Source organism: Trachurus trachurus (assembly GCF_905171665.1).
Source record: "Trachurus trachurus genome assembly, chromosome: 7".
Taxonomy (NCBI): domain Eukaryota; kingdom Metazoa; phylum Chordata; class Actinopteri; order Carangiformes; family Carangidae; genus Trachurus; species Trachurus trachurus.
The window spans coordinates 27,069,746-27,097,108 of NC_139901.1; the positions used below are offsets into that span (position 1 = coordinate 27,069,746).

Sequence of the window (27,363 nt, forward strand, 5' to 3'; positions counted from 1 at the left end):
GACATACTGCATAGCTATTCCTGGAGTTTTCTCCTGTAACGCTTTGTGTGTGTATGCAAGTGTGAACGTGGGAGAGAGAGAGAGAGAGAGTTGGAGATTGAGTGTCTTAATTCCATCTCTGCTAACACTTTGCTCCTTGCGCATCCCTAATCCGCCTGGCCTGTTAAAAAGGTGCCGCTCCTCCTCGGGGGGCTGCAGAGCACACCTTACTTCCTCAAGATCTGTCCCTCCATCTGTCCTTTCTCCCCCATTTGCACTTCAGCTGCACCACGAGACTAACCCCCCTACTATTTTATTCCAAGAAGAGGCACAGACTGTTTCATCTGGTGTCAAGGTCTCAGAGGAGGAAGAAGAAGAAAAAAAAAGAGAGAAACATCACTAACAGCAGCCATGAATGGCACAGAGGGACCCAACTTTTATGTCCCCATGTCTAACAAGACTGGGTTGGTTCGCAGCCCATTTGAGCACCCGCAGTACTACCTGGCCGAGCCCTGGAAGTACTCTCTTGTGGCTGCGTACATGCTGTTCCTCGTCGTCACTGCCTTCCCCATCAATTTCCTCACCCTCTATGTCACTGTCAAAAACAAAAAGCTGAGGACCCCGCTGAACTTCGTCCTGCTCAACCTGGCCGTGGCCGACCTCTTCATGATCGTTGGGGGCTTCACAGTCACTCTCTACACAGCCCTGCATGGATATTTCATCTTAGGGGTCACCGGCTGCAACATTGAAGGATTCTTCGCCACCTTAGGAGGTAAGAGAGGGACACTGTGGGGAATGGGATATATAGATGTGTTATATGTTTCTCCTCTGGTGTTGAAAAGCATAACTTTTTATCCCTTTTTGAGTCTCAAAATACATTTAAAACATGCTTATTTGCTAAAACATCATAATTACAACTGCTTAAATGAAGATAATGTGCTTTATTTGAATGTAAACTTATTTCATGTCTCAGGGGAGATTGCTCTGTGGTCTCTGGTGGTTTTGGCTATTGAACGCTACATTGTGGTCTGTAAACCAATGACCAACTTCCGCTTTGGGGAAAAACATGCCGTCGCTGGCCTGGGCTTCACATGGATCATGGCCCTGACCTGTGCTGTCCCTCCTCTCCTTGGGTGGTCCCGGTACTGTATGTTTCTACAGTGTAGTCTACTACTCTGTGCTCACCAGCCTCTAAAACCATTCACATACAACCAAGCTGATCATTTACACAATAAAAAGAACCTCAGGCACATTCTGCATGTAGTAGCAAAATGTTCTGTGTGATAGTGTTGATAGAAATTCTTGGGATTATCATCATGTGTGGATGCAGGTACATCCCAGAGGGAATGCAGTGTTCCTGTGGGATTGACTACTACACTCCCAAGCCTGAGATCAACAACACCTCATTCGTCATCTATATGTTTGTCCTCCATTTCCTTATCCCCCTCTTCATCATTTTCTTCTGCTACAGTCGCCTGCTCTGCACTGTCCGAGCGGTAAGGACGCCCCTGTGGGATGTAATATTAATAATAAGGATGTGATGCCTTGCTTTATCCCTGTAGGGATTTTTTTTTTCTTCTTCGTTTTACCTTTCTCCTCCTCCTCTGGGAGGGTTAGAGCATCACAGAGCACAGAGTCTCCGGAGATGTGAGGGATTTAATGGCTCAAGGACACTTCAGGAGGGCAGATTGTTGCCAACATGGCAGCTTATACCCCAGGTCCTCAGGCTGAAGGGCAGTCTGCCTGCTCACCGTGTCATCCTGATGCCCTCATTTACAATAGCATCACACCATCGATAATGTATTAGAGGGCATAAATAGTTAAAAAATAATAATAATGCAGAATATTTTCTGCTATTCTGTTTCAGAGGCTGACACAATTTGTATATATTTGCATATATTCTTTTAGATTTTGACTAAATGATGAATGGGAAGCTGTTTGTTTTACGGCCGAGTTTGACCCTATTATAGATGCAAACAACAGCACCAGAAAACATGAAGTAACACATTGTTTTCTACTGTTAGTCCATGCATTTCTCTTTGCGTGTGTGTGTAATGTATGAGTGATAGGTTAACCCTTTGTTCACATTTGCATCACAGATTAGTCCTTTTAATAAATTAATGAGCTGCATCTGTCTGTGCGCAGGCTGCGGCCCAGCAGCAGGAGTCTGAAACCACCCAGAGAGCCGAGAGAGAGGTGACACGTATGGTCATCGTCATGGTGATCTCCTTCCTGGTGTGCTGGGTGCCCTACGCCACCGTGGCTTGGTACATCTTTGCCAATCAGGGAACTGAGTTTGGACCAGTGTTCATGACTGCTCCCGCCTTCTTTGCCAAGAGTGCTGCTCTGTACAACCCAGTCATCTACATCCTGCTAAACAGACAGGCATGTCAAGCAAACATCCTGGTTTGGTTATTCTTTGATTTTTTTCCCCCAGCTATGTACAAGCTGTACTCAAGAACACTTCTGTGGTACTTGTACTTTACTTCCAGTTTTATATGGCTCCATCTTTCCACTTCACAACATTTTACAGGCACTTATTGCTGTATAGTTATTACCCCACTACTACTATGCACTACTACACTATTTGTCTGACAGCTTACTTTTTCAGGTTAACATTTTACATTAAAAATGTATAATATTCTCGTGAAAGAAAATGTCTCTCAACCTTTGGGAGGGATGTGACCCATTACTAAAAAAGCTGTGTTGACTTGGAAGGAGCTACAGCAAAAAGACATTTCCCCACTAAACGTCTCACGTAGTTAAATTCAAATAACAGCTCACAAACAAGGCAGAAGAAATTTCACAAAAAATCACTTTATGTTAATGTACATGTAAGTCATATCATTTTTAAAGACAGTATTCATTATCTAATGGCCCTGCAGACATTTTATGGCCCTTAGGAAAGTGCTCAGTCCCTACTTTGCGAGCCAGTGGCCTCAGCTACTGAATTGTATCAGGCGTTTAAGCAGCTGCACATGGCGCAGCTATAATAGTGAAATGCTGCTAATGCATTGTTCCATCTGTATTTAATCGTCTAATAACGTCATGAAATTATAGAGCAGCCACAGGGGACATTTTCTATGTAATGTAATTTTACATTTCAAGTACCTTTATAGCTTGACTTTTGCATGATTCGAATACAGGACTTTTCGACTTGTAATTTAATATTCTGACAATGCTTTTTTTTACTCTTATTTAATTACCTAAATTCTCTTTCCAATGACATCATATCAAAATTGTGACTCAGGTATTTTCTTCTTTTCGGCCTCCAGTTCAGAAACTGCATGATCACCACTGTGTGCTGTGGAAAGAACCCATTTGGAGATGATGAAACCGCCGCCGCCACCGTCTCTAAAACCCAGACTTCATCTGTATCTTCTAGCCAGGTGGCCCCCGCTTGACCTGGCCCCTCGCTCGGCCCCCGCCCCTGCAGCTCATCCTCTTCCAACGTCCCATCTGTCCCTTTGCACACCTCGGGACCCTCTACCGCCAAGCACCACTATGTTCTATTGGCCAATCCTCTTGACTTACCTCTCCATGTGTCTTCACTGCAGCGGCACAACCGCACCTTTGGTGGGACTGACCTACTCAAGAGCCAGCATGTGTATTCTCAATCCATTTAATCATGGAAAGTGTTCAGCTGGCTTCACAGAGTTTAACCCGGCATCAAGGGAGTGCTGCCCGTGTGATGATCCAACTGAACACATTCCAAGGTCCCCACTACAGAAAAACACACACATAACAGGTGAAAGTCTAATTCTGCACACCACACCACATGATTTCATCCACATTAACATTTCAAATTCAGCTGATTGTTGCAGCTATATACTGTATATGCCCTCTCCTAAAAGAAAAAAGAAAAAAAAAAGCGCTTTGAGGAATAAAATCTATGAATGCGTAGTTGAAATTTGTTTAGATATCTCATGGGTTTTTGAGGCACCACACAGGGCCGTGTCCCCTGGTCTCTCTGTCTCTCCTCTTGTCTTCACGGTGATGAAGCTGAAGTGGTTTGTTTACTCTCGGCAGCAACTGAGACATGAGTGTAAACAGATGGACTCGAGAAGGTGCCTCCTGCAAGAGACTGGATGTGTGTATGTGTATATGTATGTGTGTGTGTGCGCGCGCGTGTGTGTGTTTGTGTGTTCGGTGTGTGTTTATGTACTTAAAGGGATGTCAGGATGTCAGTGTGTGTATTAAAGAGATATGAGGTTGTTATTTGGGGATATTATTTTGTTCGTTATGTAAAGGCTAGGATCTTGTGGAAGTTGTTTTGTGCCCTGCAATAAAAACAAAGCTAAATGTCTCCGAGACTTTTCCCTCACTCGCTCCGTCATGAGAACATTTACAAGGCTCTCTGACGTGTTCCAGATGCTGGTTTGTGGGCTGTTGGGTGGCGAGCCAAATCTTAATGGGTTTCAAATGTTAAAATTCACTGGCTGAAATGTGTTTAAAATTGAAGCACTTTGAGTATCACTACAATAAACGTTGTCATCATTAGACACTTTAAAATCCTAAATACTGTAATTTATTTCACAAACTCTGACAAGTCATTTGGCATCACAAATACAGTCTCTCTTCAGATTATATTGAGCTCACTTCTTTTTTTTTTTCCATAAATGTTAAATTTCCCTCTTTTAAATTGGTCATAATCCAACATGATATTCATTCATTTACAAGCACACTGATCAACACTTCTATACTGATGCAGCTCTTCCCATTGAACTACATAACATTTGATTTCATTAATTTCAGTCATTTATATTCCTCTCTTTTCTCCTCCTCAACCCATCATCAACCTGCAAAGCACAATGGGACGTATTGTTCAGAGCACCGATGGGAGCGAGCCACCCATCTTCACCGATCACACCTGAGAACGATGCAGGCTTTAGGAGATGGGAGGAGTTTTATCGCGCTCCTTCCTACTCATCTTGATGAACAGGTCACTTGAAAGCATTATAACACATCTATAAATATTGCTATGGACATTATAATACAGTACAGTGCATCATTGGCTCGTTCCCTTCAGAAAAGGGTTCAGTGCGTATAAGATTGCCACCAGGGCTTACTGTAGCTCCCAGTTACTGTAAAGACATCCACAAAAAAAGGCTCATCTCCAAGCTCCTACACATTCCCTCTAAAGCATAGCTGAGCCAGACTGGAATTCTGTCCGTGTCACGGGGAAAGATTTGGGGAAATTTGCTCGGTGCTCCCGGATGAGAAGGGTCGGGGGGGGCACACCTCGCAAAATGGTTAACGCTGGAGAGGCAGGTTTAAGTCCTTTGCTCTGCCACTTTTCGCGCTTGTTAGAGTCCGTGGGAATAGTAATGACACTTAAGAAGGCGAACTCCACAGTGGCCTGACGACGTTCCCAAGAAACCACGTGGGTGGGTGGGAAGAAAAAAAGGCAGCTGTCAGCAGGAGGAAGAGGCGGCGTAGGAGTTAAGAAGAGACTGGCAGGTTCAGGCTTCACTGCAGCACTCGTAGATGTTGTCCTCCACAAGGGCAATGACCTGCTCGAACTTGTGGTGCAGCTGAGTGCGCCGTGCAGTGGGGTTAGACTCCAGAGCAGTCACCACCTGAGGAGGGAGGGTAGAGAAAGAAAACACAACAAAGACGACTTTCAGTGGCTGTCGAGCATTCATGCATCTGTCTCTCCGGGAGAGGGGAGGAAAATCAGCCACCTGCCTGGACATAGAAAGCTGAACGAGAGAGAACGGGAAAGCAGCAGAGGAGCAAGTGAAAGTGCTTCAACCTCTCCTCCTGCCTTCATGCATGCCTCCACACCACAAAAGCCTTTGCACTTCACATATTTACAAAACCCACATCTGCTCTGTTTTTTCATGGCCAATAGTTGTCACCATGTCAGTGGGATTTATGGGGATCTTAGCGGCAGTGTGCTACCAGGCAGAGCGAACTGAGCCGGGGCGAGAGAAAAGGCAATCAGGGGCCATTCACAGAGCTCTGTGAATCAGAGCCTAAGCTCCTGGCCCACGTCAGTACAGTAGCATGACAGTGGAAAGCAGCTAAACTGTATTATCATGAGGGTGCTCCATTAAGGCACAGTCACCACTGACTAAGCCTCTCCAGAGAATAGTCGCATCAGTGAGAGAACATGGGGGAGGACAGCAGGGGCTGGAAGAGGGCTAGTTCAAAGCGAAACGAGTGATATGAAGCAGCAACTTAACACTGTCATTAAGCAGATAGGGGTGGTGGATAACGAGAAGGTAAACAGCATGTTGTGTGCTTGAACTGAAAGGTATATATATATATATATATGTGGGCTGGGTGAGAGGATTGGACACATTGAATAGTGGCTGTTGTGAAAGGAGATGGAGCACATCTGAGTGTCTCGCTCCTGAAAACAGTCAATTAGTGAAGACGGTTGAAGGATATTTGGGTGTTTGAGTGACAAGCTGTAATGTTGTTTGCAGTCAACAAGCGCATGATCTTCCACGGCCACGCTCTGATTACTATCTGTGAAACTTAACACGACAAAAGGGGCTTAACTAAGGTGTTGTGGCTGCAGGAACGGACCAGTTTAAACACGAGTGACATATCTAATCTGAATCTGACATAAAAAAAAAAAACAGAGGAACAAAGTAAGAGTCTCTTTTCTTACCTGGGTCCTGTATCTTTTGGCATATTTGTAGATTTCTGTCAAGGCCAGGTTGGTGTTGAATTCGTTTCTGTATTTCTGCAGGATGGAAAACGAAGCGTTACATCAGATTAAATTCCGAAATAAAAATTGCGTGTCACTGCAAAGGAAAGATGACTAATACACCGGTGCATTTTCAACGCTTAGCTCACCCGTGACTCCTCGGCCAGGTGAGCATTCATCTCCTGCTCACTGAGAGGTGCCATTTCCTGTATCTGCTGGTAGTAGCACTGCACTCTCTTCTTATACTCAGGGATCTCTTGGCATACAGCAGCTTGTTGGTCGGGGAGTCCTGGAAACACAAACACACACAAACAGTCAGGACACTTATGTCAGAGTTTTAACTAATATTAGTTTGGCATGGTGTGGCTCATGTGATACTTTGGAACAAATCTGAACAAGCTTGATACAGAGCTCACAGAGCCTTTGGCAGAGCCGCCGATACAAAAAAATATGAGCACATTACATGAAAATTTCACAATTCGCAGCTAAATACAGGAAGTGGCTGGAATCAAACTTCCTGAGGCGTTCAGCGGTGTGTCACAACTAAGAGGAGGTCTCAGTGTTGATGAATGCAGACTGAGTGTGAGTCATGGGCTCACACTGCTAATAATTTCCTATTATTGGCCTCAGCAGTCTTAGGTTATCAGGTTTAAACATTCATACATTGCATGGTTGTAATCAGATCTGAATCAGTAGTGGAAAGTTCATTTTTTAAAGCAAACTAAAAATTTACTTGTGATGGATTACTAACATTATATATACACTATATATGTCATACATGTATGAACATAAGACATTAAAATGCTGCTTCTAATGCTTCAGTAATACTACAATGATAAAATTATAAATTATAGCCTACACAACTTTTCTACCAAACATGTAGGCTACCTTTATTTTTAGAGGAGAGTCATTTTGTTTTTACTTTCACTTAAGTAAATATTTCTCCTATGACTGTTGCTAAAGTCCCAATAAAGAAGCAGTTCAGTTACACTGGAAGTTTTTTTGTGAATGTCCCAATCTAAACCAGCCTGAAATGAGACAATAGAAGGAGGTAACGGTTTCCTTTCCACTCAGCAGGAGACTCTGAGAAGTCGGAGCTGGCGAAGGAACATTCCTGTGTAAACAATACTCCCTCATTCCTCTGCCACTCTCTCCGCAGTCACTTCAGGCTCTCGCACTGGTGCTTATTCAAGCAGTAGGAAAAGTAGCGGGGCTAAGAGGTTGTGGGCTTATTCAGGTTTAAGTGGCGACTACTGTTGCGAGTGCGTGAGCGCGGGCCTTTGTGCGCTGCGTGTGAGCAAGAGGGAAAGGGACAGAGAGAGAAAAAGTAGGGCAGAGGGGGGAAAAAGAGACGGGCAGCCTCAGCTTTCAGCATCACTGAATGTGCTTACAGCGCACCTTAATATTTCTATGTGTCATGAGTTATTTGTGTCACTCGGATGTGTGTTTGTTTGTGTGCGAGCGTGTTTGTGTGTGTTAAAGGTGCCGAGGGAGTGGAGAAGAGGCTGCGGCCGCGCGCGCTCCCCTCCGATAGGGAACCCTCTCTCTTCCTGTCCACGAGATCACTTCCTGCTGCTCACCCATCTGCCCGGTAACCCCCCCCCCTATCCCCCCTCACCCGTAACCCTATGGCCCTTCGTGTCTGCATCTCGCCAGATAAGAGGGTTTCCGTGGAAACAGCGAGTGTTGCTTAGTTTCCTACCCCTCTTTCTCACCCCCGCTGTGCTCCTGCTAATCCAGACCCTGTACCCTTCACTGTCCTGTCCAGAGGCCATCGCGCACACACACACACACACACACACATTCACACACACACACACACATACTCATACACATGCACAAACAAGCAACTGTAGTGTGTCGTGTCAGTCTCCTTGACCTCCTACAGAGGAAAACGTGGCCACATCCTTAAACCTGATGACTCCACAGCGCTGCGCTTGCACAACCAGATGCGACATGTTAATGAGGAGGCTGCAGTCGCTCCTCGGTGGAGAGGAGTCTCAAAGCTGTTGCTCTCCAGTCTCGAGTGTGTATATATCAATGTGTATGAAACCGGGCTGCATATATACATGCGAGTGCAACCGGCTTTGGCGCTGAGGTGAAGTTTATAAATCAGAGCGTTTCTCGGTGAAGGAAGGAGCTTTATTTGATGAGTCCTCCACTTCCTCCAGGGAGGAAGCCAGTCAGAGAGAGACAGGAAGCAGAGCGTGCTCAGGGTCACGGTGTCTGAGGGATGAGACGGATTTGTGAGCAGTGAGGACATTGACATGCAAGCGCACACACACACACACACACATACACAGACAGAAAGACACATGCCTAGACACACACACACACACACACACATTTGAGCCGAGCACAAAAAGAGATCCCTGGTGCTCATGACCTTGGATCAGCCGACTGGGCTGAAATAACATGAGCAGAGGTAGATGGAGCTGACAGTCTGAAGGCTTTGGGATGAGGGTTCACAGGGGGACTCAGGAGGTGTGTGTGTGTGTGTGTGTGTGTGCGTGTGTGTGTTAGATAGATATATACATAGACAGACAGAACAATGGGTAGATGAGTAGACAGATATCTAACCATTATTTAATCATGTATTTAATCAGTAATCAAGTGGATGTGATCGTTACATTAGGACGGATCTGAAGTTTTCATGTCCCCAGGGGGTGAGGGAGACAGATGAAGAGCTGGATGTAAATAGTGAATGAACACGAATCCATTATAAATAGAAAAAAACTTCAGAACTTGTTCTTTCTTTCTCAAAGTAACTCAGAGATAGTTTAGTTTTAGTTTGTACATCGATGAGTACAATGTAAACAGGAAGTGCTAACTGTTCATTTGGCTAAGTTATAATGGTTCCAGTTTGCCAAATGTGGATGACTAGAGGCTCAAAATGTAGCCAACAGCTAAAAATATACAACTTCCTGTTTACTCCAAAAGCTCCCATATTATTGGAAGACGGTGAATCATAAGTGTCTGAATTCTTACTCAGAGGCAGCCCACACTGACAGACTTTGAAATCTCTTGAATTGATAATAAGTAGATCAATTGATAGATGGCACTCACCTTGCCTAGCTGCAGGTCGGAGATGGAGCAGGCTGTCATGAAAGCCTGGGCGATGACAGACAGACAGGCGTCCATGTGGTCCGTCTTATCAATGTCAAACACAAACTGAGGATTCTTCAGATGTTTACCAGAAACGCAGAGTAAACTGCACCCGGGGAGATAAGATAAGCGTTTTAAAAGCCGTGCACTTGCACAGTGAAGTGACCAAAGGGGACTTTAATCGCAGGGGTTGGTTTGCCTACCTGTTGGTTTTCCAGATGTGCGGGTGTCTGGTCTGTGATGGCCCGTTTGTCGGCCTGTTCCTCCAGAAGTCAAAGAAATATTTGACAGCCAGAGGGGGCCGATCCGGAGGGATGCTAAGGATGGCTGAAAGAGGTCATCCAAGAACTTCTGAAGAGTTCCCTGTGGAGGAAAAGAAAAAAAAAGGCGGCTCATAAATACGCAGAGGACATGGTTTCGTGTCATGTGATGGAATTTCTAGCCGGCTCCTGAGGCTAATATGGGTGATAAAAACATGAAATGGAACGATGACATAGATATCCGTCTGTAACTGGAGTCGGTTCGAGCTGCTGGCAACATAAACAGTCTCTTGTTTCTGGATTACCTTGGTAGACAGCAGGCGTGTCAGGTAGATTTCAGGCAGGACCTTCCTTGCGGTGACTCTGTCTGTGCGACCTCTTGTTCTCCGTCAGGTCATCATGAGGTAGGACTAGAAAAAAACAACAGAGCCAAAGGTCGATATGTTGCACATACTGTAGGTTGACGCAATAAATAAATTTGAAAAAAAAAAAACCCTCAGGAGAAGGCCAAATGAATGATCTATTGTCTCTACTGTCTCTGTTGCCAAAAGGGGAATTTTCAGTTTCATGCATCAGACACATGATCCAGAAATCACATCGGGGTATTTTGCAAACTGAATAATATACAAAATTGAGGAAGGGACAGGAGTTGGGAAATTCTCAAGATTTTGTGTGCCATGTGTGGGATCATGTCTCTGACTTGCTCATACAGGTATAAATAGGGGTAGGGAAGAGAAAAAGCAGCCAAATTCCACCTACTTGTGTCAAAAAAAGGACCACAGAGGTGTCCTGTAAAACTAACTATTCACCCGGCAAATTGTGTTCCCAGGAACTCATTATTCTAAAGTCAAAGGGCCCATATCTTGGCTGACGTTTATAAAAGAGCTTAAGAAGCATTAGTGCTGTCATGTCCTCTCAGCAGCTTTCCTTTTCACCTCCGTTCACCCCCATTCTCTCTGTTGTCAGGCCTGCTCCTGGCTGACTAACACTGGCACACACAGGAAAAGCTCTGGCAATAAACTCGGAGACCACTTCAGGAAACATTGTGATTACCAACGGCAACGAGGGGGAGAGAGATACTCACCAAATGTACATATTTCTCCGTGTCCAGATCTTTGACTAAAAGGGAAGGAGACAAGAAAAGAAACACACAGCATGAAACAATGTGCAATCAGCAAGTTGGAGACCTGCGAGAATGAGAGGAAACAGGAGGAGGGAGCACAGGGGAGTGTGACAGAGAGAGAGAGAAAGAGAGAGAAAAAAAAATCAAGAGGGAGATTGACAGGAGAGCAAGGAGATAGAGTACATGCGAGAGGAGACAGTGATTAAGGTGGACTGTGGGCCGGTAGGGGAGGGAGCTGTCTGAGAGAATGAAAAAGAAAGATTACGAGTGAAAGGAGAGAGAAAGGAGAGAGATTAGGGGAGACCGACACACAGAGTCTGTGATTGGTTTCTGGAGCCGGTGTAATGAGATGGTAATGCTCGGCCAACGCTGGGAAGAAGCATTAAACCTTTTTTTTTTTTTGCTGGTTTATATATAGATCTAAACACAAACAAACACGCTCATACACATGCATGAGCAGATATGAGCATGCATGTAGACGCATGTCCAAACACAAGCTCAGATGCTGCAGACACAGACACAAACAAATACTGTAAGTTACTGGACACACACACACACACACACACGAACATGAACAGTCACACACACACATAGTGAGTGTGCTCTCATTACAGGCGGCTCTGCCAGAGATGCTCCTGCCCCAGCGGGCCTCAGTCCAGACCCTCAACACTGATCACAGGCAGGCAGGACAGTGTTTTATATTAGCCAGGGAGCACTACAGTCTCATAACACCCCCTTGATGCTTTGAAGCCAAAGCCAGGTTTGGTCCACATAAGCCTATTTTTGGCCCAGTATAAATGAAAGGAGAGGCTTTGATGGACAGAGCCCGAGCAGAACTGAGCTCTGTTCTGGTACTGATTATGTAAGGTAGGCCCTAGGACAACCAATGGACAAGCCCATTAATGGCTGTATGTAAACTCATCTGTCAACAGGCAGAGCAGTCATTATATTTCAGCTTGAGGCCGGACAATGGGCCAATGGGCTTTTTTCCCCCCACAACCTGACATTTGTTAATGGAATACATCTATAACGGGGAGAAAGAGCTCTGAATGAGGCAACAGCATAACAAGTCCTCCTGCGTGAAGCCAGCAGAGAATGTGTTGTGATTTATTAGGTGCGATGTGTGTTTAGATGGGCTCTGTGTCTTGTGGGGATGAGAGAGGGTGTGCGGTTTCATGCGTGTTTACATGAGCGCGTCGTGTTCCCGCGATCAACTAAGCATGTGCTGTTTCCTGTGATCGAGTGAGCGCGTGTGTTTATCCAAGCGGCGGGTTGAGTGTGGGTGACAAAGCGACAGGGAGCGGGTAGCGTTTGAAGGTGACGTACCTCTCCCCAGGGTGTTCTCTCTCTTGTCTTTCATGCTCATGGCCAGTGATGCCCCCTCTGGGATCTGTGAAGGGAGAGAAGACGGAGGTAGTGAGGGAAGGAAGGAGAGAGGGAGGGAGGGTGGAAAGACGAGACGAGGAGAGGACAGAGGGCACGGGGTCAGGGGTGAGTCGGGGAGCACCAGAACAGCATCGTTAAGCATGCCCTCCAGGGGAGTGTGGTGCTGAGAGGTGCCTATGTTTGTGTGTTGGCCCTGCGTGCATCTAGAGTGGTGGCTGAACTGCAGGAGGCCGCCTGGGCCCATTAAAGTCGGCCCGTGGTGAAATGGATTGAACAGCCTCGTCAGTGAACCAGGACTGTTAGTACACGCTGCAGCTCGCTGCTTTCACAGCTCTGTCCCCATGGCTCAGCAAAAAACTAAACACAACACTTAACAAGTACAGGTAACGAGTCAGAGGTCGAGGGACACCGAGCGTCTGTTTACTCGCACATAAATAAACATAGACATAAGCAAACACACTCACACACATAAAAACACCTCTTAATGGGATTCCAGTACATTTTACTAAGTTGTTAGCAAGGCTACAAAGTAGGATAAAAGAAAGAGGAAAATATTTTTATTCAAAATAACAACTTTTTAAATTCTTGATTTTGCATTGCAGAAAGAGTATACTATCAACACTTCATCAACTGGTAAAACTACCTTTGTCATCTATAGGTTGGAATGTCCCACCTGCAAAGTGTTTTACATAGGCAGAACCAAAAGGCGCCTCAAAGACAGATTGGCAGAACACAAGTATGCAATTCGCACTGGAAATGTTAATTATCCTATGGCCAAACACTACCTTGACTTCCACAACAGTAATCCTTCTACCTGCAAGCATTTGGCATAGACCACATTCCATCTTCTATACGCAAAGGCAATAGACAAAGAAAAACTTGAATCAAAGGGAAGTGTTTTGGATTTATAAGTTGCAGGCTACAAAACATCCGGGCCTGAATGAGGACTTAGACTTCACTGCTTTCTGTGAGTTGGTTATGTTCTCTAGTTTTTCTCTGGTTTCTGTCTGTTTATTATTGTATTTATTTTATCTAATGCTGTGTTTTGATTGTATTGTTGTATCTTATTTGATATGATGTGTTTTCTCTTTTTCTCTTTGGTAGCTGTTGGCATGTTTATTCTTTCAATCAGCTTGGTTGAGGCCTGGGCTATGGATATGTCCCTTTAATGGGCTAATGACCACACCCACTCTGGGTTGTGGCAACCAGGTGGACACTTGTCATTGGATAAACACTTGTATAAAAGAACCATTGTTCCTGTCCTACTCCATTTGATTCCCTGATCGGAATTTTTAATTGTCATTTTGACCATGCCATAATTTAATAAAGGCAATTTATAGTTGAGAGAGTGCCTTGGAATTTTTCTTTTGTTTTCCAACACCTTTTTCTTATTCATTTAATTATATTTAACATTTGTAGAATAATTGTAACATATGTCAGTAATGATCATTTAATTGCCTATAATATTATTTAGAAAAATGTAAATAATCTGATTTATTCTAATTGATGTTTATGCAAGTACATATTCACAAAATCATGAATATGTATATTCATTATAAATGCAAAGTATATTCATAATCAATTTATGCACCGTAGTATAGTAGTGCATTACAATAGACTGTGAACTCACATGTGAATGTTTTCACATAATATGCTGAGGAGGGAAAACCACGACTAAATGTATAGTGGAGAAACAGACAGTGACACGTTTACAAGAATTATCAGCCTCAAAATCCGCACTGTGGCTGTTACAATATCAGGGATACACAGGTACACCCACTGCAGTCATCCATCTCACACACATACACAAACACACACACACTCACCAGGTAATGGAAGACCGTGTTCAGCTTCTTTCGGCCATCCTCCATCACCGAGGAGTTATCCAGGTCCTGCAGAAGTTTGCTGTTGCTACGGAGTCAAACCACTCTTGCAGGAAAAGAAGAGACGGGAGAGAAGTGAAGGAAGCGATATGAGACGATTTCATCCTAAATTTGGAAGAGAATATAATGTGAGACAGAGGGCAGCCGGCGCGCTCTAACTTTCCGTGTCACGACCTGTGGAAATATTCTCGGGCCATTAATCAAATCAGCTCTGCAGGCTCCACAGCTTTTGAAAGCAATAACTCTTTGTGATTATGACTGTACACTCTCCTCGATGCATTCTGTCATTTATTATATTGCAGCCTCAGGTTAGTTGAGCTTCATGAGAGGAATTGACCTTTTGCAAAGGAGATTACTATATCTAGGAGGGCTGGGCAGGGGAGAGGATGAAAATAATCAGAGAAAATGTGCTCTTACCCAGGTCTACATCCTCGGCTCGCGGCCACTGGGAGAATGGCAGGTTTTTATAAAAGGCCTCTATGATTTTTTCCTTCACCTGGCAGATTGTGTCTGTGTTCATGACCCTGACAGACAGTGAGTCCATGCCACAGCCCTGGAAGGACACGTTGATGTTCTGCAAAAGCAAACACAGAACAATTACATCTCATACCTTGGAAAAATGTGTGAGTTTTGTATTTCAGTAAGGTTGAAACTTTCTAGCAGTCAGCTTTATAAATCTTGCAGTTCTGACATTGACCCCTGAGCTCTGCTAAGGAGGATTTGGAGGCTGAATGATAAACATGTGAGGTTTCAAACCTGTGGCTTGGCCTCGATATTCTCGCGGAGCAGCCACTCCTCATTCAGGGTGTAGCGGGCTTTCCCTGTGATGGCGTCTATGGATCCCTTGTTGATCTGTTGCTTGATTGCACACAGCAGCAGGAAGAAAGGCTCACCCACTGTCTCCTGAAGAATGTGAAGGGTGGGGTTAGAAAAAAATCAGAGCTGAGGGTAAATATTTTTTCGATCCCAATTCCCCTTCTCATTATTTTGCTGAGCCTCCCACGTTTCCATCCTCACCTTGAGGTAGCTGTACATGCAGATGGACATCCAGTTGGTCAGCATTTTCTCCACGACAGACTCGGTGCGCCGCAGCATCAGTTTGGGGTTCTTTGAAGCCGAAGCGTCGATCAGGTCCACCAGCAGATCTTTCATTATGCTGGTGTAGTACTCCAGTTTACCATGGAGGGCGATGGTGAGCAGAGACGCCAGGCTGCATCTGAAGGGATGGGTAAACAGATTAGCGGCCGAGACTGATGAGCAAAACCATACTCACTGTAAACATGTGTGGTCAGTCACAGTGGAGGGGAAAAAAACGTACATTACAGAAACAACAACAAGGCTCAGTCCCTCCCCATGGCACCTGCAACTTGCAGCGCCAAATAAAGCCCTGATCTAATGCAGGGAGTGTCTGGGTGACTACATCCAGAGGTGCAGGGGATTTCCCTAACAAAGCCCCTTTAATCCAAGGAGAAAGAGGCTACATCAGTCACTCTGGTGCTGACGCTGTGCTGGCACAGGGATGCGGTCTTGCCTCTGGAATTTCTCCCTGACTCCCACAATGACTGGACAATTTTAGGGAAACTAACACACACTAACACACACACCACAGTTGAATGAGTGATGACCAAGTATACATGGTGGTGTGCTGTAATATCGTACTGTAGCTATAAATACATCCAGACAATTCTGCTTGAGAAGCATAAAAAAAAAAAAATGTGTCACTGAATAAATAGAGACAAGTATATAATGTAATTTCATGCAGTACAACGGCCGTAATAAATAAATTTGGCATTCATTTTTCAGTTTCGACAGCTTTATTGTTTGAAGGATGAGGCTGTACTGCAGGTCCATTATTCTCTCTGTCTCTCCTTTTAGCTCTGTTTTGGTCTCCACCATCTCCTGCAAAATCAGGATCTTCAATAGCTTTAATGCTAAATGTTGTTCATTAGCTGGTTGCTAACTGTGCTGTGTCCGCCATTTGATAGGCTACTGAACAGAAATTAGTGTTTTATTGTCAGTGCATGAACCAAAATAATGAGCTAAAATAGTGGGTGGAGATTAATTTAACTGTTAACCTAACTAATCTGTCGGCTCTTTGAGTACAAGCAACACCTTTCAGATTAAATGCAATCATTTGATCAATTGTTATTCAATATAAAATCATCCTTCCTAGCAAAAATGACCACACAATTCAATCCTAGTGCAATCACCTGGATGAGTCTGTGGATATACTTTTTAAGATGTATTTGAATATATCAGACATGTGCTGGTTGAAGCATCTTTTTTTTTTTCTAATGTAGGCTAACCTTTATTTATTGAGGTTATCTCATTCAGACACAGGGTTTCATTCTCATGAGAGAGCTGCTCTGACAGATAAACAATATAACAACAATTAGCTACAGACAAATTCATCAATACACCCTTCACACAACATTCAAGTTACCTGTCTCGTACTGCGAAGTCCTTCTGCTGCTCCAGGGCGTGGACGAATGTGATCAGGAAGTGCTTGTTATTGAGGAGAGTGGAGAACATGGTGATGCCTTCTTCAACATTAGGTTTTGTTGTGTTGGTGGCCTGATGGCAGAGAGGGGGAGTGGGGAGGGGGGCGGGGCCGGGTGTGAAACAGTTATTTCTCTGCGTGATTTCACCTCAACTGCATTACACACCTGCTGCGCTCTCCCTAATCCATTTTGCCACCTCTCGTCGTCTCGAGTGACCCATCTACTGAACACTTCATCTTTCTATCGCGGGCTCTTCCTCTCGTTTCCTCGGGCTCATCCCTCTCTGGTTCCCCTCTATACAGTATCTGTATCTCATGCTCCGGTCCCTGACTGTGTGTGATTGTCTCTAAATGTGCCGAGTCGGCTTAATGAGTATGGCCTATCTATGGGTGCGACTAAGCAGCAGTGTGATGGAGTCTTCCCTCTGGACTGCAGCCATATGGTGTGGTTTGCAGCCTGACAGAAGGAGAACAGGGGTGTCCATTAAGATAAATGCCCGCCTGTGAGATTTATTTGCTGTGACCTGGAAAACACTTCCTGGGAAGACGAAGTGGATCCAAGGCACTTCATCACCGTTAGACAGGCTCCCCCGGCTGCCGACCCAAAACCAGCGCTGCAGTCGTTACTTTCTCTCTTTCTAATGCGCGCACTCACGCACACACATGCAAGTGTTTCCACTTTCGGCATGCATTCGCACCAAGAGTGTGTGAAAGTGCGTATTGCCTCTCCCACTCTCCCCTTATAACTCTCACTCCCGTCTGCCCTTCCATTACGCACACACACACACACACACACACAAAACAACAAACAACTAGAGATGGATTTCAATGAAAAGCATACTGCTGCTGTCCAAAAGCCAGTGGGAAGTGTGTCAACAACCCGCAACTTCGTGGGCTGCGTGTTGTTTGACAAGCTGAAAATCACTCACTGGAAGCCATTGAATTACGCGCATTAGCATTCACATATCCTCACACACAAAAACATACAGTATACTGACAAGCTTCACGCTCTATAACAACCACACAGTGGCAAAAAAAACGCACAATATCCCCTTCTTTACTCCTCATCAACTACAAGCCCACCGTGACGCCTTAATAAGCTTCAGTGTGACCTAGTTGGGAAGCAGGGGAGTTAAAAAAAGGACCCAAATCAAGGCACTCTGGCAGAAGGAAGTGCAACCTAACCCAACGTCCTAATGGCTTAACCCCTCACCTGCCAGTCCTGCAGCAGCGGGTGGGTCTCTGGCAGCGCCCTCGGGCCCAGAGGATCGTTCTCATAGACGGGCTGGACCAGGCTCTTCTCGTAGTCTGAACACATCTGAAACACATAAACAACACAGAAAGCTGTGATACAAAGTCAGCTCTTGTCTTGTGATAAACACAGGAAGATAGATAGACAAGGAAAACAAAAAAAAGCGGTAGCCTTGAGACTTTGGTGGTGAATTTGCCATCTGGAACCAAAGGGCAGAATTTTCCTGAGGAGGCCTTGAATAGGCCCTGACTGGCCATGAAAAGGAAAGATGACACTGTGGCACAAAACGTCACGAGCCTTAATGGCTTAAGAGACAAACTGACCCAGAGCCAAGAGGCAGCCTTTCAATGCAGTCTGTCATTTCAGGACAGCAACATTTGGCTTGTATTTTAACTGTGTCTAAGTCTGTCTAACACTGCTTTGTGTGTGTGAGTGAGTGTGAGTGTGTGTGTGCATGTGTGTGTGTGTGTAATCTAAGACAACCAGAAGCTCTCGTGGAAAAAACAAGAAGGGCTGTGAGTGGATCGTTTGCTGTCTTAGCAGAAAAAAAACTCACTGAAAGCAGCAACGCATGAATTTATGTTTCCCTCTATGTGACTTTTCAGCGCTCTCCCCGCTCACTTCCCTCACAACCCCAAAACAGTGTTCAGCGTCCAGCGCAACAAAAAGCAAGCGAGACAGCGATTGCACAAGAGCATGTGCACTTGCAAAACTGTGTGGGTGTGTGAGCTGAGCGATGAGTGTGTTTTGAGAAATCAGGGGGGAAAGTTTCCCTGTCACAGTGCCCGCCATTGTTCTGTCTCCTTGAAAGTCCATGCCTGTGGTTGGGAGACAAAGCCCGCTGAGTTGTGTCTGTCTGTACCGGTGGAAAAACACCCACCCACAGATAGACCCGCAGTCTACCTTCGGGGTGGATCGCACATCAGAAAAATGCTTACCTATAGAGAACGCATTAACTCTGCAGCGGGGTGCCAGACTGAGATACACTTCGCTAGACGGCTAAACTGTATGTTTAAAAGTTCCAAGGTGAATTTTTATCCTGCATATTACAAGCGGTGGGAAATGGGAAATGGGGACGTTTAGGGCGGGAGGGAGAAAAATGAAAACCCCATTGAGAAAAATGGCACCGTTAGACTCAGATAGCGGGGGGAAAAAACAGGTTTGCTCACCTTGGGGAAGAAGGTGCGTGTGACAAACTGTTTGTACTCCAAAAAGGGAATGCCCTGGCTGCGATTCAGCTCCTTGGTTAGGTCCGTCATATCCGTCTGCAGCTCTGCAAATCCTAAAAAAAAAAAAAGGACAAAAAACAAACAAACAACACATCAACCAAAGGCTCCTAAATCGTGGGATTGTTTTCGTTTCACAGTGCCTTATTGTATCTGGCTCATCAAGCTTCATTTGTTGCTTAGGAAAATGACTCAGGAATCTGTTCACAGCCTAATGCAATAACCGTCAAATTCTCCGAAGCTGCAGTGGGATCTGAGAGACTGATTTCAGTGGAAGATATTTTCGGGTGAATCATTGAATTGTATCATTTAATTTCCTAGACCTGGTGTCATGTTCTGGTTCAGTACTAAATATACCGAACACAAATCCTCTGATCTTTTTTCCTCTCTCCCTCTCTCTCTCCCTCTCTCTCTCTCCTTCACTCTCTTCACTAGATTGTGCAGCTCAGCACCACATACAGACAAATATTTACCAAGCGACAAATCAGAGCAGCCAAAATCCAGTCTGAGGCCCTCATCCAAAACATGTGTGCAGGCTGGGGTTTATATGCGGAGACAGTATCAGCATGTCCACACACTGGCTTTAATCTGCGTGCTAATATTTTAGCCACTTTATTGGGTAGCATGTTCTTGGAGAGGATAATGTTTTCCTCTAATGAGACGCTGGAGATCCCTTTATGGAAAAGTGCTTCCTGTTGCAGGATGAGAGACGTATTTAGGTTACAGTGCCAGTTTCTTCAGACTGTGCTTGTGCAGAAAGAAGGCAATACTAGACCTAGGGGGATTTTAAAGCATATTTCATCACTCCTCCTGGTTATTTATCCCCCCTGCTCGTTGGAGTGTCCTCTAAACTACCATTCACTTCACACCGTCAACTTCTGATTAGATGCAGGCCTAAATACCAGACCTCCCCTCTCTGCCTCACTCTTCAGACAATCCCTCCCATCCCTGTAACCTGGAATATGTCAATTTCCCATCGCTTGTGTCCCTCCCCCCCTTCTGCAGCTTTTATCACATCTTTCCTCTCGGATGAACTATCCCTTGCTTTTTGTGCACACTCACCCTGAACTCGGCCACAAATCTATCCTCGTCCTCTGACTAAATAACCTCTCCTCTCCTCCACTCCCTCCCACGCTTCGGTTCCTCCTCGGACTCGCGGCCCTGACTCCCGCTCCTATCGCTTCCTCCCTCCATTTCTCTTTCTCTATCCGTCCCCCTCCATCTCTACGCCATAAATCTGGGTGCTCAGACGTGCAGTGGCCTTCACACGGCTTTACTCTAATGCCCTAGACGCACACACAAACACGCACACACGCATATATAGTGGGCAGACAGAGTGAACTTAACGCACACACACATACACACAAACACACAGGCCTTGTTCCTGGAGGGTAGACAACACAGCAGAGGTGATGTGGCCATTGAGTGTGTCTGCATGTGACTGATCATTTGTCAGACTCTGTATTTTATGAGTCACGCTTACTAGGCACAGATCTGTCAACTGTTGTATCTCCCTCCCACTTCATAGCAGAAAGAAATCTCAAACAAACACACATTTGGCACTCACACACACACATACATACACAAATATATGTGGTCAATATTTCTGTCTCCTTGTCTTCCTTTTTTCTTGTCAGTAGACACAAACCATCATTTGTGGTCTAACGCACTGTGATAGTAGAGCTCATAGACGAGAGTGTTTGTGTGCGTTCTTGTGTAAACACACCTTTACGGATCTCCTCTCTGATCTGAGACTCCATCTCCTCCATTTGGAGCAGAGTTTTCTGCCAGTAGCGTTCCGCCCTTCGACTCTTGGTGCAGTACACTACAAGAGCTGAGGAAAAAAGACACAAGGCTGTTATTACACTAGTAGCTTCCAGTGAAATTAGGACGTAACAACAGGATCGAAAATGGGCCTGAAAGATTTTAAGATCATGAAATAGTTAGATAACAAATTTTGGTGAGCCTGTGAAAAATAAGTGCATGGATGTTTCTGACTGTGAGAACATGCAAATGAAACATTTCGCAGAAGAGTCAAGTTTGTGAATGTGAAAATAATGTTTTTACACATATTATTTAAACAGCGAGGTTACACTCAAAGCCTGAGAAGAAAACAAACGGGGCTCTGTGAATAGATTCTGAGAACAGAGTCAAAGAAATGTGAGAAAATCCACACTTGCACCAATTTCCACCCATACACCTGTCCTACACATACACACACACACCATTGCAAGAAGATTACAGCACACAGACACACACATAAACACACAGGCGGTGCAGGGGAACAGTGAGGTCTTTGTGCAGCGGGTGCTTTAGAGGGATGAGGCAAGAAACTATGACGCCCAGATTCCTTTTATCTGTCTCACATCTGGAGCATCCATCGTTACAGCAGGCTCACATCCATCATCTGCTGGCGAGCGTGTGTACACAACCTACCCACAGTGCACAGCAGCAGCAGCACGCAGCACACCACGATGGACACAACGATGGCCAGCTCGCTTCCTCCGAGCTGCACTTTGGCAATGATGCGTCGGAAGTTCCCCACTTGCACCTAAAAAGAAAAAGAAAGGAACAAATATGTATTTCACTTTTATCATCTATTTGTTTTGGATTGCTCTTAGAGTTAGTAGTATTATGGTACCACAGTGTAGTGTAGTGTAGTTGTTGTTATCCATTTATGTGCACCCGGAGGCACCAAATATACAGTTGCAGTGGTAAGATTTGACCAAAAAAACGTAACTTCGCTTACACAAAGCAGTGCAGCATCACAAACAAACAAAAAAAAAAATCTCCGGAGCAAACTACTAATAAAAACCGATCATTGTTTCAACACATAAAGAGCCATTTGTGCTGTACACTACAACCTCATTTTAACAGAAAAAGAAGGTATATCCCTAAACATACACACACATACTGTTAATAGCCAAGTGTCAGCATTTTGGATGAGCTGGAGGCAAGAAAACGACTCTTATAAGTATTTAGGAGAATTGCAGTGGTCCAAGTGAGAGGAAATGAGGGTGTAAGACTCCTCTCTCAGAGGCAGTGACTGTCAGGAATGATGCAACTACAGCTCTTGTCCTCAGGTGAACGTAGAATGATTGTATCACCAGGGATCCTAAGGTTGTCAAATGTGTTAAAATTCAACCCTGGTGTGTTTTTTTCTATGAGAAAACTTATTATATGTTGATTTTAAGTTGGTGCAATGCATGTAACATGTGTTATGTATGTGTAATGTGTTAATTATCCTCATGCCGATGATACAAATTACATTTTTGAAGGAGACAGACACACAGAGGGAGAAGCAAACAGAGCAGTAATGAGGAGAGACTGAAGGTGCATTAAGTATTTTCTTTGTACTACGGTATAAAAATGCAGGTGGTGTAACTCACTCTTAATGGGAACACAAGTGTCTGCACACATGAACATGAAGTGCACACGGCATCATTTTTTTTTCTATCTCCCATGGACACAGGTGCACAAACACCTGAGAAAATTACACACTGTGGATTTTGAAAAATGGTCTCACGCTGGAGCCGGAGCGAGTCACTCAGTTCAGAGTAACCCAGATGTGACAAGAAAAGGACTTTCACTTCTGCCTTCTGATTAGTCAGCAGGGTCTCTGTGGTCCCTCCTCACATCCTTCCCTCTCCTTCCCCAATCCGAACATATTTCATAAAAAGAAGCCTCAGATAAAAAAGCCTCCAATCCTCAGACCAAATCCCTCTTACGCTGGTTTTTACTCTGAGGGGGAAACTGTCTCACTGGGCTCCTTCCTTCTCTTCTTATTCCCTCTGCCTCTCTCCCTCGGTCCAGGCATTTGTTTACCCAGCACCAGCGGAGGGAAGGCCCTCTTCCAGAGACTGCAACAGCCAGGCCTGGTGTAATGGAGGGGAAAATGCCATTGTTCCGTGTTCCTGTTTCGCTCGGGGTACAAAAACACTGCTTCCCTACATCCACTTCTGCAGCTCAGCTATACTTCAGAGCCAAGCACAACACGGGCATGTAAAAATAGATTTGCCACCGAAAGTAAGTGAAGAAACGCAAATGGCCGTAAGCTATGCAACAGCCCGACATGTATGCATTTATTCAAATGTGCCGACACAAAGGAAAATATACACGCGCCGTGTATTTATGCCCCTGTCAAAACGTGCACACAAATCACCCTCAGCGCTCACATGCAGGCCAGCCCACCCATTTGTATTATGGCATCTCATCTGACCCTTGCCCTGCTTTTATGTCTTTGCTAATTGCTGGTGTTTATTCTCAGACATCCTGAGAGACAGACGGGGGGAGGTTGGGGGATGTGGGTGAGTGCTTGAGTGAACCACAGGTACAGAGGGAGAGATAGAGGAAGAAATAAAAGAGCTTTCCTTCTATTTCCGTGTGTCAAAGTGAGGGGGAACGCATCTTACAGTATAACTCAACAGACAGACAAGCGAGTCTAACATATGTTTCTGAGCTATTTCAGCAAACCACTTACAGTCTTAGCTCATATTTAAATATAGATGAATGCTTTTCTCCCCCATAATAAAACCCTATCAAAACACACCAGAAAGGACAACAACAGATGGGAAAACATGGGTAGAGGGAAAGAGTGTGTCTGGTTTTATCAGGACCGCGCAGGGCTCGCCCATGTCTTGATTAAGACCCCGTGCTGTTATGGAGAAACCTCGGAGACAAAATAAAAAACACAAGGGTGCGGGGGGAAATCATGGCCGACTCAGAGGACTTGGGTCTCAGCGCGAGCAGATAGCGTCCGCGTGATAGATGATGGTGTTGCTGATGGTGGACGGGCTGATAGGACGAGTTAAAGAGATAAAAGGCCAAGTGGTAAACATTTCACTATTCTTCTGTAGCACTGTGTGACACAGAGTGATTGCTCACCACCCACAGTAACTGCTGATTCATGGTGGCATGCCCAGGGACTAGAACCCATTCATAATACATAGAGAGAAAGAGAGAGAGAGAGGGGAGAGAGGCACAAACAGAAATCACTGACTGTGAGTGGATTAAATCTGTTTCATTGAACATCACAGATGGTCTGGATTCAGACTAAATGTTTGGCTCACAGATGGGTGATATCCTTAAATTATCAGGGTCTAAGGAGCAATATTTTTAACACAGGGTTGTCTCTCTGTGTGTGTTTTTTTTTTGAATGATATAATTTTGGTGTTTTACATGCTTGTTGTGCACTCACCGTGACAGGTAGCTCCATCTCATGTGAGCTCAGCAGTCCGTTGATAGTGCAGTGAAACAGCTGGTCGTTGTGGAAGCTGATGTTACAGGGATAGGAGCCAATCATCACCGAGTATTCCTCCGGCACCAGCTCCAGATCGCTTGGCCCTTTCTGCGCCAAAAAAATGAACAAAGGCAGACAGGCGTCAGCTGGTCAGTGGTGGTGAGAGCAGACCAGAAAGGCCTGCATGCGGCGTCGAACAGGCGCAGATAACATTCAGAAAGGACACAGCAGCTTTAAGCCGTACATATGTGCAGAGACACATTCTTGTATACACATGAACACAGACACACATTTTAGAAAGCGAGCCGTGGCCGGCCTGTCACACAGCTGTCACACAGAGGAAGCCAGCAGAAGACTCATCCAGTTTGGGCTGGAGTTCAGCTTAAAGCAGCAAACATTCCCGCTGCCTTTCTCACATGGCCAGAGAAGTTTCTACAAACAAACTTGCTGACAGTCATCCCGACCGCTGCCCAAAATAACATTCTCAGGGCCTTTACAGGAGCCTATTGGAATAAGCTGCATGACTTCTTTTTTTTTTTTTTTTTTTTTTTATCAGTCCCGCTCTGTCCTGTGTCAGTCCCAGCTCTGCTTTTCAGAGCTAGTTTAATTAAAGTCTGTATAACTTTCTGTTGCCCCATTGAGCCTGTTATAACAGCCGCCCTCTGGAGCCACAGAAGACCCTGATGATTTAACAATGGTATTATTAGGGTTATCAAAGCGTGGGCTTGGGACGCTACAGATTTAAAATAGAAAGCCAGCTCGGTGGGTGTGGAGTCTGAAAGACACAGGAATGGTTTACTGTAAATGGTAAATTACGGTCGATGTCACATCCAGAGTTTTAGGAACTTGACAACTTTAGGCTAAATGTCAGGAGGATCTCTCTGCTACTGCTGCTCCAACGTTATTTTTAGTGCCTGAAACTTCCTGGAAGTGCAACAATAAATTGCTGCAATACCAATTAATATCAATAACATCATCTCTCTATGGATTTCTATTTGGCAAGTGTCTCTAAATTTAATTCACAGTCATAGAACATGAGGTCCTAACACTGTCTAGTATGCTGGCCAGATGTTTATTTCAAATGACAGCCATATTATTCTTGGGAAAAGGAAATTTTGATTATAACAGCTTAATTCTTAATTTTACAGTTTTCATCAGCTACAATAACATTGACCCCTCCCCTCCCCCTCCCCATCCTGTCCCAGCAGACATGAGCAGACAGATAATCATCCAGGTTGTTAACAAACCAGATTTTGGTTTTGGCTTTCAGCTTCTAAAGCCTTTTATTTGAATGAGTCTGACAGATGTGTAAAAGAGATAGTGGCTAATAATTTACCACTCCCTTTTGCTTTCTCTTCCGAATAATGATGACGAACATGAGGTTTTGTCTACAACCTGCCCGGTCACGCAACGACTTTTATTTCTTTATTCTTTCTTTCTCTTCTTTTGTTAGCAATGTTGCAGCATTCCCACATTCCTGCAATTACCCTGTAATGTATAATGCTGTTTTCCCCAATAGGAATGAGGTTTAAACTATGAACACAAGACCCAATTCATAATGTAACTGTAATTTCCCTTTAATATAAGAATGACAAATGAGGAAGTGTTTGCCTGTGTGTTTATCCCCAGTGTGCTTCCTTGCTTTGATTACACCCTTGGGGCTCTGTCCTGTCCCTACTGCAGGATGCCACCCCCTGGGTCTCTGTCAACAAATGCTTCCTAACATAGACAAAACACACACACACACATGCATCCATGGATGTAATACACACACAGAGGCGCAAAGACACGTAAAAACTCATCATAATAAATGTGTATATTGCAAAATACATCGTTTGACCCCCGTATACTGTATAACACAGGAGTTTCACACTTAAATGTATTGGACCAAAACAATGAAATCTAAAGGCCAAAACAGGATGAAAGCAAACAAAAACCCACCCACATTCCAGCTCAGGTCCTTAATATAGGATCTGGCTCACTAACAAGCTTCCCTACTAAACAAACATACTCATTCTCTCTCCAGTTCAGGGCCACCATAAGTGGAATCTACCAGCCAAAAGAAAACAGGAAACAACACACGAGTCGCCCATGTAGACGGGCTGAGGCAGCGATTCCTGCGGGGGCCTCATCCTGACACAGTCACACACACACACACACACACACATAAAGAGGAAGCTGCATTATGTTCAAATTTCCCTGTCTGTGCTGGTAGCATGTGCATGTCGTATGGTGTCACAGCCGTAGTAGCCCTTAAGGGTGACGAATGCCGGCAGACAGGTGCTTGGATCAGCCAGAACATAGGAACATAGGACCCCCCCCCCACACACCCCCCCCTCTCACCCCCCACTGAGCTGCCATCACGCCCTCCAACCCCCTCAGACCCCCAGCAGAAATCAACACCTTTGAAGTGTTTTATGTGCCTGTGGTTTATGTGAATATGAATAAAGAAACATGAAGCCCTGTCTGCTGTTGCACAGTGGGGGGAGTCAGTTTACAGCAGTGCAGCTTTTTTTTCAGCACAAGGAACATGCAAGCTTCAGAAAAAATCCCGTCACTTTGTTCAATGTAAAATCTGAACGCAGGTTTGTGAGAGCTGACGTCGTCGTTGACAACCAGTGTTCGTGTCTTTGAGATTGAAAAGTGACAGACAGTCCCCGCATCGACTCATCGGCTCAGTGCTAATTACAAGCGCAAACATTAGCACAGCAACACGTGAAACTAATATGCTGCACGTGGCAAATAACTG

General features: G+C 44.8%; 2 protein-coding genes across 2 annotated transcripts in view; one reads left to right on the plus strand and one right to left on the minus strand.

Moving 5' to 3' along the window:
• Window positions 1-390: 390 nt before the first annotated feature.
• exorh (extra-ocular rhodopsin) lies at window positions 391-3,383 on the plus strand (the record flags this gene model as incomplete). Its single annotated transcript, XM_083974605.1, has 5 exons — window positions 391-751; window positions 953-1,121; window positions 1,310-1,475; window positions 2,125-2,364; window positions 3,255-3,383. The coding sequence occupies 5 exons, from the start codon at window positions 391-393 to the stop codon at window positions 3,381-3,383; spliced, it is 1,065 nt and encodes a 354-aa protein (XP_083830731.1).
• A 1,102-nt stretch (window positions 3,384-4,485) lies between these two features.
• Window positions 4,486-27,363, minus strand: part of plxnd1 (plexin D1) — a 63,858-nt gene continuing 40,980 nt past the window's right edge. Inside the window, 24 exon segments of the mRNA XM_083974759.1 lie at window positions 4,486-5,558; window positions 6,602-6,676; window positions 6,790-6,899; window positions 6,902-6,929; window positions 9,707-9,851; window positions 9,949-9,969; window positions 9,971-10,013; window positions 10,016-10,072; window positions 10,075-10,108; window positions 10,311-10,355; window positions 10,357-10,415; window positions 11,086-11,124; window positions 12,455-12,518; window positions 14,341-14,429; window positions 14,432-14,443; window positions 14,815-14,971; window positions 15,154-15,300; window positions 15,415-15,613; window positions 16,841-16,971; window positions 18,111-18,215; window positions 19,319-19,431; window positions 21,102-21,209; window positions 21,812-21,926; window positions 24,573-24,722. Of these exon segments, the coding sequence (XP_083830885.1) occupies window positions 5,442-5,558; window positions 6,602-6,676; window positions 6,790-6,899; window positions 6,902-6,929; window positions 9,707-9,851; window positions 9,949-9,969; window positions 9,971-10,013; window positions 10,016-10,072; window positions 10,075-10,108; window positions 10,311-10,355; window positions 10,357-10,415; window positions 11,086-11,124; window positions 12,455-12,518; window positions 14,341-14,429; window positions 14,432-14,443; window positions 14,815-14,971; window positions 15,154-15,300; window positions 15,415-15,613; window positions 16,841-16,971; window positions 18,111-18,215; window positions 19,319-19,431; window positions 21,102-21,209; window positions 21,812-21,926; window positions 24,573-24,722 (2,163 nt within the window). The 3' untranslated portion in view covers window positions 4,486-5,441.